Source organism: Syngnathus typhle, linkage group LG9 (genome assembly GCF_033458585.1).
Source record: "Syngnathus typhle isolate RoL2023-S1 ecotype Sweden linkage group LG9, RoL_Styp_1.0, whole genome shotgun sequence".
Lineage (NCBI taxonomy): Eukaryota > Metazoa > Chordata > Actinopteri > Syngnathiformes > Syngnathidae > Syngnathus > Syngnathus typhle.
In genome coordinates, this window is record NC_083746.1 from 4,731,296 (window position 1) to 4,745,282 (window position 13,987).

The 13,987-nt window shown below is 41.9% G+C and overlaps 2 protein-coding genes across 2 annotated transcripts in view; one reads left to right on the forward strand and one right to left on the reverse strand.

Moving 5' to 3' along the window:
- Positions 1 to 277: 277 nt before the first annotated feature.
- rgcc (regulator of cell cycle) lies at positions 278 to 4,267 on the forward strand. Its single transcript, XM_061287471.1, has 6 exons — positions 278 to 453; positions 1,155 to 1,308; positions 1,386 to 1,562; positions 2,535 to 2,651; positions 2,856 to 2,918; positions 3,659 to 4,267. Exons 1-6 carry the CDS (start codon positions 310 to 312, stop codon positions 3,664 to 3,666), a joined length of 663 nt encoding a protein of 220 aa, XP_061143455.1. The 5' UTR covers positions 278 to 309; the 3' UTR covers positions 3,667 to 4,267.
- Positions 4,268 to 12,763: 8,496 nt separating this feature from the next.
- vwa8 (von Willebrand factor A domain containing 8) overlaps positions 12,764 to 13,987 on the reverse strand; it is a 31,320-nt gene continuing 30,096 nt past the window's right edge. Inside the window, exon 45 of the mRNA XM_061287177.1 lies at positions 12,764 to 13,709. Coding sequence (XP_061143161.1) covers positions 13,601 to 13,709 — 109 coding nt within the window. The 3' untranslated portion in view covers positions 12,764 to 13,600. The remainder of the gene's footprint in view (positions 13,710 to 13,987) is intronic.

Sequence of the window (13,987 nt, forward strand, 5' to 3'; positions counted from 1 at the left end):
AGACAATGCTTTTTTTCTTTGCCAGTTGTTTGCTTTTGTCATGGTCAAAATGTAACAGTCCAATCGTAAGAACTTGACCTTTAAACTGAAAGGTCACAAGTACAGTCCCACTGGGTGGGGACACATGAATTGTAACCTAACCTACGAGCCCTAACGTTCTTAAATCTGTGGTACTATTAATAACCACTAGATGGAGCTGATTTCACATGACCAGGCCTGCATTATGTAGCCAAAATTCGAATAGCTGAACCTCTGTTCACTGGACAACCTGCTGTATGAAGTGAGCCACAACCACGCAGCAGGGCCAGCATGTTGCTGGGGGCCTTCAAGGACTTGGGGATAGCTGTGACCAGCTGGTTATGCTCACGAGCTACCAGCGGGGAAACAACAGGATGTTGGGTGGAATGGAGAAGCCTGATGAGCCGCCAAAAACCACGTGCCGAAAAAATCTTGGTGAGACAACAACGAGGACTGAAATATGTGCACATACAGAAGGGAAGGGGGGAAATCACATAACAGCAATCACATTTTTTTGGGGAAGAATTTGGGGCCTTAAAAATAAATCTACATTGGTTATTTCAATGCATTTCAATAGGCGTTAATTACACGCAGATTCTTCCTATCCAAGATTGGATCCGGTCCCTATTCCTCATGAATAGTAGGGATGCTATTGTTCAATTAGTTAAATGAGGATATTGAGGGGAAATTAATATTTGTATATAATAAATAGTTATTGCTATTTCTGTGTATTTTCTGTCTCAATAATGAACATTGAGTAAAAAGCTTGACATACACACACTTTATTTGCTTTAGTAAACCACATACTAAAATGAAGAGCCCACAATTTAATTCTTGTCCTTAAAGGGTCAAAATTGTGTTTCATTATTAACAGTGGAGGTTTTTGTGAGGCTGTAGTTACTCATTCTAATACCTAATGGGTATAGTCAACCTAATACCATGAAGCCTGTTGGCTTGAAACCCTGCACAGTGACAAGTTGATGAGTATAAATAAATATGGCGACGCACAACTTGTTTACTAACACTTTTTTTTATGAGGAAGACGTCAGTGAAGTGTAACTTCAGCCGAGTGACACACACAAACACGCGCGCACGCACTGACCCCGCCCATGCCCTTCTGCGCTCTTCAAAAACAGGAGCGCGCACTTCGGAACGACGAGTACAAGAACTTCAGGAAAGAGGAGCGCCACAGACTTGAGTTGAAGTTAAGAGGACGCACGTCAAAACCCCTGACACACGCACTGGATATTCGAAGGAGAACCATGAAGTCTCCAAAACTGTCGCGCAAAGGTAAATTGGTCCAATGCCAAACGATGCTTTTCCATTTTTGCGCACGCAATACTCGAATATTTCCCTGTTACGCGCAGCCAAGCTGGTGGTGGACGTGGACGACCTAGACGATGTGCTGTGCGAGTTTGACGCCGTCATCGAGGACTTCACGTCCCCGATGGAGAAGCGTCACTTTCGCTACGATGAGCACCTGCGCATCGCCAAGAGGCGGAGTAGCGCCAGCGTCAGCGACAGCGGCATCAGCGACACCGAGAGTGAGTTGAAAACTAAAGTGGTGGACTTTCACTTAGATTCATATACAGTACTTGTGGGAAAAAATATCGGCTTTAAACTCTTTGACTAATACATAACACTCATTTTGATCATTTGGCATACATAATAATTTACTTCCAGCTCATCTCTGAACCTAATGATCAGTCTTCAAAATGTTTGGATTGATGGATTATTGATACAGTGCACATAAATTCTGGTACAGTGAACAAGTTTAGCTCACACTTTTGACGTTACGGGGTTTGAATGCAAGCTTCGGCCTTCCCGTGTTGCAAATTCTAACTGTGATTGTGTGGGATTTGAACAGTTGTTTATCTGTAAGCACCCTGTGATTGGCTGGCCACCAGTTCATGGTGTACCCTGCCTAAATTCAGCTGGAATGGCCTCCAGCTATCATGCAATGAGGATAAACATGAAGCAGAAAGGGAAATGGATCTAACTGTTGACACGTGTTACACACTATAGTAAGCATCACTCCCAGGGAGAGAATCTTGGCATGCGTGTGTGTGTTGGGGGGTGAGTCGGATGCGCTTAGAATGTGTGCTAGAATATCAAAATAAAATGGAGGCGTACACAAATTTGGTGGTGGGTGGCTTCAAGTTCTGCCCAAAGTCCTTTTCCGTGGTTTTGTGGCAACATGTGAGCCGCAAGCATCAAAGTGTCAACTTTAAGCGTTTGGAGAGGAACACAAGATACCACACATGGGTATTTAAAAACTATATGCTGGATAGAATTTTACGAAAAATATTTTTAGTGTGCCGAAAACAGTTCCGTTTTATTTGAAGCACATTCCCACGTTTGAAACAGTACTGTGTTTGGGATCAGACCAAAAATTGTATGTTTAGCATATATGTATGTGTGTGTGAAAGTGACTCAACTCACACACAGTTGATTGACAGGCCTATATTTGCATCATCTAACAGGACCATGTGTATTTTTGTGTATTTCCTACCTAGGCGCCGACTCGCTCAACAGAAATAGCTTCAGCTTGAGTGACGAGAGGCTTCACTCGCCCACCGCCATGTCTCCGGCGAGCGTCACCTCACCCTCGCCGTCACTGATGTCACCAAAAGGTGAGTGCATGCTCTTCATGCTGCATTCAAGTCTGCTGGGAAGTTGGAAGTTTAATTAAGCTGATTGTATTGCCAACCACTTGGAGCTAGCTCACAAGGTCTGACCAGAGTGTACTAGTAATGGAAAAAAACCAAGATGATTTCCACTTTCCATTTTTCTGGACTGTACGATTTTGCAAACTATTGGATGTGTTTTCTTTGCAGCCAAACTGGGTGACACCAAAGAACTGGAGGACTTCATCGCCGACCTGGACAAGACATTAGAGAGTAAGCACCAACGCCATCCAGCTGTCACATGCACCACTTTATTATCACGCTTGACCATTAGCAATGCTAATTAGCAGTGGCGTCACACATCCCCTGGTGCCCATCAAGCGTTAGAATCTATTTCAGTTCTGAAAGCTAAACGCAGAACGAGTTTGTGTTTTCAGAACCATTGTGAGATAGCAGAAAGGTCAAAAGGGTGCACACAATTAATAAACAATAACCCATTCGTCCAATTCTGTAGGAGAAGTGCACTTAGTGTGATTCTGTGTAAAAGACACAATAGCCGACTTTTTGTTACGGCTCCGATGCGTTAAGTTTACAGGATCGCTGTGTGAAAAGAGGTTTTGAGGATCACCCTTGCATGAAGTGTGACGTGACAGGCTAGCTAGGAAGTGGCTCCTTTCGACTGCAGGTTTGTGAGTGTCACGACTTGCATTAGTGCATTAGGAATGTGCGTCCGACAACTTAAGGAGGAGGCAAGAATGAGTTGTCTGTTTGCTTTGCTCAATGTTGCTCTTTCATAGCTCGTGCTGGACTTTGGTTGGCTGGCGTGCTAAGGGCGGGCAGGCAGGCAGGAAGGCAGGCAGGCAGGCGGCCAGGCCCCTGTTAGTCAGCGTGGATGGCATGTTTACTGGTGCCACGGGTGTTTACGAGGCCCTCGCCAGTAAAACGCTACGTTTAAAAAAAGCTGCTGGACCCGAGGAGTCTAATCAGGTCTGTCTTTTCTTGTCCGCTCTCAGGCATGTAACGTGGGAGCCATCTTGGATCATAGCCATGAAAGAGAGACAGAGAAGGCGTCTGCATCCCCCTCAAGCGATCTCCCCCACCACCAAGCTGCACCTGCCCCCCCTTACTGAAACACACTCCAACAGGATACAGTTGCTCAGTGGCTCCAGGTTGTCTTGCGGTCTAGAAGACGTTCGTCTATTCCACGACACCTGGCGAGCGGCACCGAAAGGACTCATCCGAATTAGCATCACAGTTGGAACACTTGCCGGTCATGTGAACGTTTTTAAATTGGGGGGGACTGGATATTTTATACACACTGGAATATTATTACTATAACTATAATTATGACTGTATCGTTGTTTCAGTTCACTCCCGGATGAAAAACTACAACGGGAAAGGGCTTTTTTGTAAAAGGAATATATTTGTGATTTTCTAAAGCTTCATATTGTAAATGTATGGCTCATTTTTGTGAAATATATTTTTGTACAACATGTAAATAATTAATATTAAATAGTATAATTACATTGGTTAGAAGAAAGTTTAAAAAACTGGAAAGCAATATTATGTATTTAATACAGCTAATACCCGCCAGAGATTATATTAAAGTATGATTCTTTAAATATTATGTTTCCCCTCTTTATTTCTAATATTTTGTAATATACATATAAATGAATATGGTAAAATGTATACAAGCAGTACAGAAAACAACACACCTTTTAACTTCCCTAGCAACCCAGAATGCTTAGCTATGGAGATTTAGCTCATCAAAATACTAGAAAGAAGTCTCAATAATTGCAAACCACAATAAGAATGAAATAAAGTCTCAAACGAAATAGGCCATTATCATCATTGCAAAAAACAGACTTTTTGGCACAGTCCACACCTCATTTGTGAGTGCAGGTGTACCTAATAAAATGGCTTGTGACCTGCCTCTTTCTGGTTTTGCCCCACCTTTCATTACATCACTTTAATGGCCCAGAGTAACACAATGCATGTAACACCACAGTGACAGGTGGGATGCTTACACACACAGACATACACAAATAGCCATACATGAATCAACCCCTCAACAACACAGGCGATTATGTAATTCGGATGGCAACAGGATCTATTTGCAGAGGCAGGGGGGACACGACAGTGAGAGCAGGTGCGTCTGAAATAATCTCACGTCCGATGTAACCGCCCCACATTTGGGGTTCAAAGGGCAGGCAAAGTGGGGCACCACCGGCTTCTATATTGGCTGCAGAGCGGGAGCAGACACACTAAGTGTGTATTCGATTTCATCTATGACCACTTGTGTGTCCTATGACATCATTTATTCTCCTTTGGTATTGAATTGATCAAAATATTAGCATATATAGTCTTGGGTTATAAGGGCCTAACTGAAAAGGCAACAAATAAAATTCCGTCCGTCCGTCCGTCCAAGTCAGTACCCCTTGGTATTTTGGAAAAAATGCGATGTTTTAAGCATTCAGCCTACATTTTACCATTACCAATTCCAAAATGTTCAAACGACTTAGTAGAGACATTTGAACGACTTTGCAGTGCATTCGTCCGACAATCAAAAATGTTTACTCCACATTGAGTATTTGAGTGTCTTTGTGTTGTGGACACATCTGTTTCTCTTAGTCATACAAGCCCCACTTCAGCCTTACTTGAGTCTTCAGGGGCCTCTTGTCCGGATCGACAGTATATCCATGTGTGTTTGTTTCCTCTGTGCTCTTCCTTTGGTTCTCCTATTTGGCTCACTGAACTCAAGTCTCTCGGCCATTCTCACGCTTCCAGCCCTGATTGTGTACTGTACAAGCCTTCGGCTGCCAAGACTAACACTGCCTCAAAAACAAGAGAAGGCTGAAGGCTGCCAAGCGGGGATGTTGTTTTAGACGCAGGGATGGACCGTCAATTCCACAACGCCGTAAGAGGATCATGTCTTGTGTCAACTCGGATCCAATCCCAAGACCACTCTTGTGTCGCATCTGATTTAGGGCAAAAGGTTGATGACTACTTGATCTGGTCGCCAATCGTATCAAATTTTGAAAGGGCAATTGAAAGGAAACCATCCTCTGTGAACCCTACATTTTATATCTAACTGCATGTTGGACGGAGTATCTGTCAATCACCGGGACCTTTTTTTCTTTCGTAAACAACTGTACAAGTATAACAAAGGGCAGCCCAGACGTTGGACTGCCTGCCAGAGAATCATAGAGTCTGACCGGGGCATTGAGTCGGAATCAATCCAACATCTCAGTTCGAAAAGTCGAGGTCCGACTAGGCCAAAAAGTCTCTTGGCTAATGTTTCTAAAATGGCTCTATGTCATCCTTAGTGATTATATAGAGTTACCGTGGTTACAATAAAGACTTTTGACAGCAAAATCTGCCGAGAAACGGAACCGAATCTCCACTTATGATTGTGAAAGTACTCTGGAAGTCTACAAAATGAGTCAACTTCCCCTCATGAGCTTTCAAGTTTCGGGCTATATGTAGAAATATTGTCCAGATTTCCTTAATTTTTTTGTCCGCACACTAGATGCTTAAGGCTCACTTGGAAGACGTAACGTGTCAAAACGATGCATTGACCCTGACAAATGGGCCGTGTGTGATGAATCGGGAGTGAAAGCCGTTTACGTGCTCACAATCTTCCCTCTCTAATAACTTTGCTGAAATAAATACACAGAGATGTGCATGTGTCCGTGCCAGCTTCCTGCAATATGATCAACAGACTGTGAAGAGCCGCTGGTCAATATTGTGTTGGTCACAATTTTTGTATTTTCAACAGACAAAAATATTGGGACACAAGGCCAATTCAGCCACATAGAAGGGAAAGGGAAATGTCAGATCCCAGACTATATTTTCCCCGAAACAAAACGCTCATTGAACAGGTATAAAATACCAGTCGATTAAGCAAATAATTAGTAACTCATTGAAAATAGATGTATAAACTTATATGTATTTTCAATAGAGGCACATGTAGATATAATTCTAATGACATTAAAACATCCCTTTAACAAAATGTAAAAGAATGACCCCTTCAGAATAAAACAATATAATAACATAAAAGTGAATTAGGAGATCCTTGGAAAGTGATATGGTTCAATGTAACCCCCCAAAACATAATAATTATAATGTATAATGTTAAATTAAAAAAAACATGTTAAATAAAATGACTACGCTAAGTTAATTATTGGTCAGAAGAATAAATTAATATTGTTGGAGATATTTGTCGCCAATCCGGTTTTTGGCCATGGCAGAGGTCTTTTGTTAAACGAAGTGAGTTATTCTTGTTCCATTGAATTTCCTTAGAAGACAATTGCAAATCTGAGGTACTTCACAGTAACCCCCAGACAATGCTCACAGTGGACTTTTACAATGTGAATCATGGCTAGCACAGTCTTATCTGCTAGCTGACTAACAGCCCATGTTAGGATGTCTAAACAGGAAGTGCATGACGTGAAGACTGGTTGATGATTATGATGAGGGTTTGGATCAGCCAAAGACGGCAACGTTCCCGGGCCTGTAATATGAGGTCAGCGTGTCCTGAGCAGCCAGATGCTTCACACCCTCCTGGCGAGCAGACTTTGGCCTCTGGGAAGTGTGTGCTGCATGTGTGTGGGCGTGTCCTTAATGAACAACCGAATTTACTGCTTAGCTCAATGTGAAGAATCCAGCAGTAGGTGTGAGAAGCTTCTAGAAAGATGGAGCATGGATTCAAAAATTGTAGGCTCTTTGGAGATGTATCCCAAACACAACAGAGGGACACGTAGCAGACACTTCATTAGGGACACACAATGAGATGAGAGGAAATAGACGAAGAAAAGCGGTGTATGATAATGCGCTCCCTTTCCCTCCTTCGTGTGTTCACAGCCAAAATTCTGTACATTTAAACAACTTCCACCTGCAGCATTTCCATTCCCACCTATGTGACTCACTCAACCTCCCCCTTAATTTATGTGGCCTATGGTCGATTAGAGGGGCGGGTCAAAGGTGTTGCCCCTTCCCCTCCAGCCTTGCAATTAAGTCTTATTCTGCATGAGTGACATCTCTCTCAAGTCGGGGGTCCCCATGAGTGATTGTGACCAAATCACAGCGACTGAGCGTCCAATTAGAACTGAACTGTTGAGAGTTTGTAAATAAACAAGTCTGGTTAGACAAAATGTCCTAAGACTTGCAAATACAAATGACAATTTAATAATCGTACATGATGGGAAAGTGCAGATCCAATATTGCTTTAAACAATGATGAACCTCCTTCCAACCTCTTAACCTCATTCTCCTTTGCGTTGTCCATTACCGCCTTGATTTACGTCCCAACCCATTTTAAACATGTCAAATTCCTCTCAGGCAATAAATCACCACATCTACCCCCCTTGAGATAAAGTTCGTAAAGAAAGAACGATGAGGAGGACTCTCCTTTGTTAATTTTGTTAATCCATCAGATTTTCTCATTGCAGATAATAGTTACTATTATGTTAGAAATTGCTGGATAGTCTCTTGCAAGTTAAATTTTCTATTATCTCAGACACACCTGTGGTTTCCAAACAGGATTTGACATGCCCTCTCTGAAATATATAAATGTATATGTCATTCAGTGTGAATTATGCCAAACAAGTTGAGGCAAATATAGCATTTTGAGGTGAGCAGCAGTAAAATGTGCTTAAACTTGTCAATCGCATATTACAGATATAATTTTGCGTAGTATTTCAAAATATTGTATTAGAATACAAAATTACTACAAATTATATGAATTATGCCAAACTATTTTGTATGTACCGAGTTTTCCGCGCTATAAGGCGCACCGGATTATAGCTAACTACTATTTATTTTCTGGACCCGAAGACAAATATTCCAATTGTATTCCAGTTTTGCAAATTCATGATTTTCGGGTATTTCATTTGTTTTGGTTTGTGCACCTGACCCCAAAATATTTGTAAAAAAGTTAAAGTAAAAGTACAGACAAAATGCAATTCCATAAAGTCACAATTTTCCAAGGTCAATGCTGCAGTCAGCTGGAATAAAAAATGTGAACGCTCACTCAGCTGGCGAGAAAAAGAGGAAGCTGCATTCATCCAGAGAGGTATTTCCTGTCTGGTGGAGCGATTAGGTACGAATGGGAGCAAAATAATTAGCTATTATTTTCCCATGTACTGTGTAAAGAGCCAAATAAAAAAAAACAAAAATACATCAGTACTGTTCCTTTTAAATGAAATTGTGCAGCTCAGCATCATTAAAGACAATGGGACGTGAGTTTGTTCTTCCTGAACTCATCACTCTTGGCATTAACTTCCTGGCCCGGGCGGAGGAAGTCAGTCAGGTCAGGAATTAAGTTTTCGAGCCGTTGCTATCTTGCTTTGAGACTATTCGGGCGGAATGTTGTCAAGCTGTGTTGGAAAACTACTCACAAACGTCCAGACAGCGCTCGTCATTCGTCATCATTAAGGTCATTAGTGACACTCGCCTCAGGGCGGGGGGGGGCTTAATGTCTATACGCCCACTCTTATTTGTGCTTGTGTGGAGAAAGGGAGGGGGCTTTAAATCATTCTTCATTGTTTGTCTTCAGTGGAATGATGTTGAGCTACCTGTGGCATCTGTAGTCTGGGGACGAGACGTAAGGGGGTTTTGTGGTTGGGGGTCTGTGTTGGAATCTGCTAAACGCATCAAAGGCGTCATTCGTCATTCAAACATCAGTGTAGCAAGAAGGAGCCACGTCTTTTGCTGATTGTTGATGCTGGTAACTATGACAGCCAGACCAGATGCGTACAATCAGCGAGTAAGCCTGTCTGTGATGGATGCTCATTTTGCGGACAGGGAATAGAGGACGAGAAGTTTTTTTTTTTAAAACAAGGACGGACTGGGCAAGGGCAGAACTGGGTTTTCGTCCATCCCTGTAATCTTCCACAGCCTGACTTGTGTGTTGTCTGCCAATAATTTTTTATGTTCACTCAGACAAAGTCTTACAAGTTTTGATGTTTTCTTTGTCTAATTTTGTTTGCCCTCCACAATTACACCACTTTTTGAATTGTCCCAAAAAGTAGTAGTAGTTGTAGTAGTAGTAGTAGAAGTACCGTATTTTCCGCACTATAAGGCGCACCCAAAATCCTCCAATTTTCTCAAAAGCCGACAGTGCGCCTTATAATCAGGTGCGCTTTATATATGGACCAATATTGAGCCACTACTGCAGGCGTGTCCAAAGTCCGGCCCGCGGGCCAAATATATACATCTTATATATATGGACAAAATTTTAAAATGGGCCATTCATTGAAAGTGCGCCTTATAATCCGGTGCGCCTTATATATGGACAAAGTTTTAAAATGGGCCATTCATTGAAAGTGCGCCTTATAATCCGGTGCGCCTTATATATGGACAAAGTTTTAAAATGGGCCATTCATTGAAGGTGCGCCTTATAATCCGGTGCGCCTTATAGTGTGGAAAATACGATAGTAGTAGTAGTAATGGTAGTGATGGTAGTAGTTGTAGCAAATTTGATCATTTTGGATGCTAGAAATAAAGTTCACATGACTTGAATGAATGTAAGTAGAGCCCAAGATGTCTGTGTCCTCCTACACACCAGGAGCTACATACTGTACATGCTTTGCCTGGGCCACCTATAAATCACATTGTGCACATGTATATTGAAAATAGAAGACTGGCTGCAGAAAAATGCACCACAAGCCAAAATTACATTGAATTGGACCGAAGGACCTATGATTTTCCTGTCAGCGTGTTATAAATCAAGGCTGTGATTTTTTCTTTTCTTTTTTATAACTGTATCTGAAGTTTTTAAATCGATATTAGTTGCTTACAAGAAGACAGTGAGTATGATGTAGTTCCTCAAGAAAGCAATGTTTATTAGTTGTCAAGGACAACAGGAATTAATGCCTGCCCTGTTCTGCTGACCACAGCGTGATGACTCACATTTTCCGACGATTTTGGAAGCTTTAGTAATGGAGATACGTTGCATCATGAGGAAAAAAAAAAGAGAACAACAGCTAAATGACTATTAATGACATAATCAAGCCAAATATTTTTTTTGTGTCCTCCTCTCTGAACTGTATGGCCATGAAAACACTGAGAGTGAATAGCAACTCCTGCAGCACACTGCCATCAATCACAAGTGATGCGATGAAGAATAACTCTTGCAATCATATCTTTGCCCAAACATGTCTGGCATCAAACGGTCTAAAAAGCCACAGCCAAGGCGTCTGAAGGTCCGCATTTCTAAGTGTCAGGTTCTTTGGCTCTGACAGCGGGGCAGTGTACCGGGCTCCTCTCAAGTTAATGAAGACGTGACATCAGTTGTTTGCTTACCGGCTATTGCACCATAAGGGGCAAGGAGCTACTACAGAAGTTTCCATTTTGGGTAAAAGTAGATACATATGAATGACAAGTATGCATGTGATTGAAAGATATTGAAATTTTAGTAACACAAAAATACACTTTCTAGGCAAACCTAATTTGACACGTTTCAATATGCAGTTTCAGAATTTTTTGGAACACCTTGCTGTTCTCCAAGAAGGATCTGTAAAGCATTATTTAAAATGATTTTCTTTCATTTCCAATATGTCTTTCTGTGACTCTCCCAGCAACCTGCTGATGACACTGTTCTGAGAACATCATGTTTAAAGCCTCAAAATAGCCAGGCACCACTGATCAGTTGTTAGGTGTCATCTCAGTCTCATGATTTCCAAATGTGAACAGCATGATATAGAGAACTGTTTGAATACCAACTCCAATTGAATCAGGAATCGTATTGGTTGCGTGAAAAGGACTGCAAATTGTGCAAACGTTACCGTACCAATTGTATTTGTGCATTCAAGTTCAGAGGTCAAATTAAGATCTGTAAAGGTTATGGCCTGAAAGCCCAATCTCATGAACTGCGGCTGTAAAAATAAAAATAAAAGTTTCAGACTGTAAAATGCCAGCTCTTGTTTTTTTTGGGTTGATTTCCTGACTTGCACTCCCGACACATGACTAGCACACAACACACCCACACACACACACCGGCAGACACACACGCATGGTTGAGAAATCTTGTGACCACGTCGTAACATTCCTGCAGTGTGAACTCCAGCACATTGACAGCCGGCTATCAATCACCCTGCTTGGCTAAGAGTAACGCTAACCCCCCCACCCCTCCAATGCCCCTTGACCCACCTCTCGCCTGCTGCGCTGCCGTGACATGGGCCTTCAATCAGCGCCATCAATCAATCAAGCGTGCGGTGAAGACCGTCACCATCTATGTGTGTGTTTTATGCTACAAGTGCCACATTGATGTGATGACCGCCCTTGAAATCTTTTTTAAACAACTGACTCATCTGAAGCAAACATACCCGTCTGGGCGGAATCACACGTGGAAACAGCGGCTGACCTTTCCCCAAATAAGTGTCACACATCACGTCAATAAAATGATATGGTGCAGGAAGGAAAAGGAGAAAGTGAAGCACTTTGTAATTACCGTCTGGCCAGAGGTCACGGTAGCAGAGAACACAGGTGCATTATGGGAGATTCCCGATGAAAGTAGCTTGGGAAGGTAGACGGAGTGTTGTTCTCTTGTTCTGAACCTGCAAGAGAAAAGAGCTGATAAAGCAATTTAAAATGACATTAGAAACGGATTTGGTTCTTGTTGTTCTCGAAACTGTCAACAAAATTCGGCAGAGAATTGCATGATTGCAGTTAGCACCGGCACATTCATATATTCGTGGATGCCCTCCTTTTAAAAAAAACAAAACATTTTAAATGTTTATTATATTGGCAATGAATTATTAGCAGATTTTTGCGATATAATTTTAGCTTCATTTTCCAGAAATATGTCAAGGTTTCTGATGACCATAATGCACAGCTAAAGGAAAGTGGTACAGATTATTGGCATGTTTATCAACCAAAGCTTTTTTCCCACTGTATAAAATGAACTCGCCTTAATTTAGGTTGGTCAGTTTTCCACTTCACAGGAAACTTTGAAGCCCAATGCAGCAACAAGAACAACAACGATGGTGACGGTGTCCTTGATTTACTTCTTCGAGCTACAGAACACATTTAACTTCCAAGAGAAATATATTTCGTGCAGAAAGAAAATGGAACATTGCTGCCAAATGAATAGGGTGGAGTGCAAGAAAACAAACATGATGATTTAACACTGACTCTTTTATTAAAATCCTCTATTGTATTTACTATCACTGTATGTACAATTGCATACAATATACTGTATGTGTATCCTTGATACACATTACTTCATTTGTGGTCTCCTTTAAAAGTTCAAATCTGAGAAACATTTCATAAGGTTAAATAAAATCAAAACAAATGTGTTTCTATTGATCCACTCAATCGGACTTAATTGAGAGCACGCAGTGGTGATGGCAAATGTGATGTTGACGGCACTTTGTTAAAAAGTATTTGATATTCAACCCAGAGCAGTGACCAAAATGTGTCAATAAAGGTTCCGACTCACCCGTGACCCTAATTAAGACGAGCACCATAGAAAGTGGACTGTGGGTTGTGATCAACTCTGCCTAGCAACAAGTAACTCCCGAGAAAGAATGTTATCATGACAAAACTCCTGGTTGATATATTGAGTATTTCTTTGACATTAGATTTTAGTTTTTCTAAAATAAAAACGTCACAATGTGTGGCACTTGTTGAAAAGTTGATAGCCATGCACATTGCAACAAGTCACAGTGATACTAAATGGAAACAGAGTGGGAGGTCTGACCATGAAATAAGATCTCAGATTCCCTGCAGGACCGAGGTGCCGACCAGCCAGAGGGGAAATGCCCGAGCGTGTTGACACGGCAGCCAAGGACTTGAGCCGAGGCCTTGAAAGAGAGTCCTCACTCAGGTGGGGCATTCCTCGCTCATTCCCGAGAAAGCTTGGCCATCTGAGCACTTGACTTTTGGGTTGCAAAAATAAATTAGTGAGCGTTTGTGTATGTGCGTGTGTGTGAGATCAGTCAGAGGCACCATCACTCAGACACTGGACAGCATGGTTGATGTGAAGATCTGCTGCAGTATTTGGGGGATCTGCTTGGTATCCATAGCAACGAAGGATCTCCCAGCCGGAAGGGTCTTTTGGAGTCTGACGCACCAAAAAAAAAAAGACACAATTCTTTAAACGGGTGAACACAGTCTAATGTTTGTATGTTAAATGGATGAAGACAAGATAGTCCGAGCAATCTTGAACACAAAAGAAGAGGAAGTGCGCAGGAAACAACAATGGAGGACATCTTTCTTCTTGACATTTGGACAGTAAGAAACAAAGCTTTGTTTTCTTCTTCCCTATCTGGAATCAACCATTTTTCAGTCAACACACTCTTGTGCATCTAGCTGCACCCTTTAGGGACCCCAAGTGGTTTT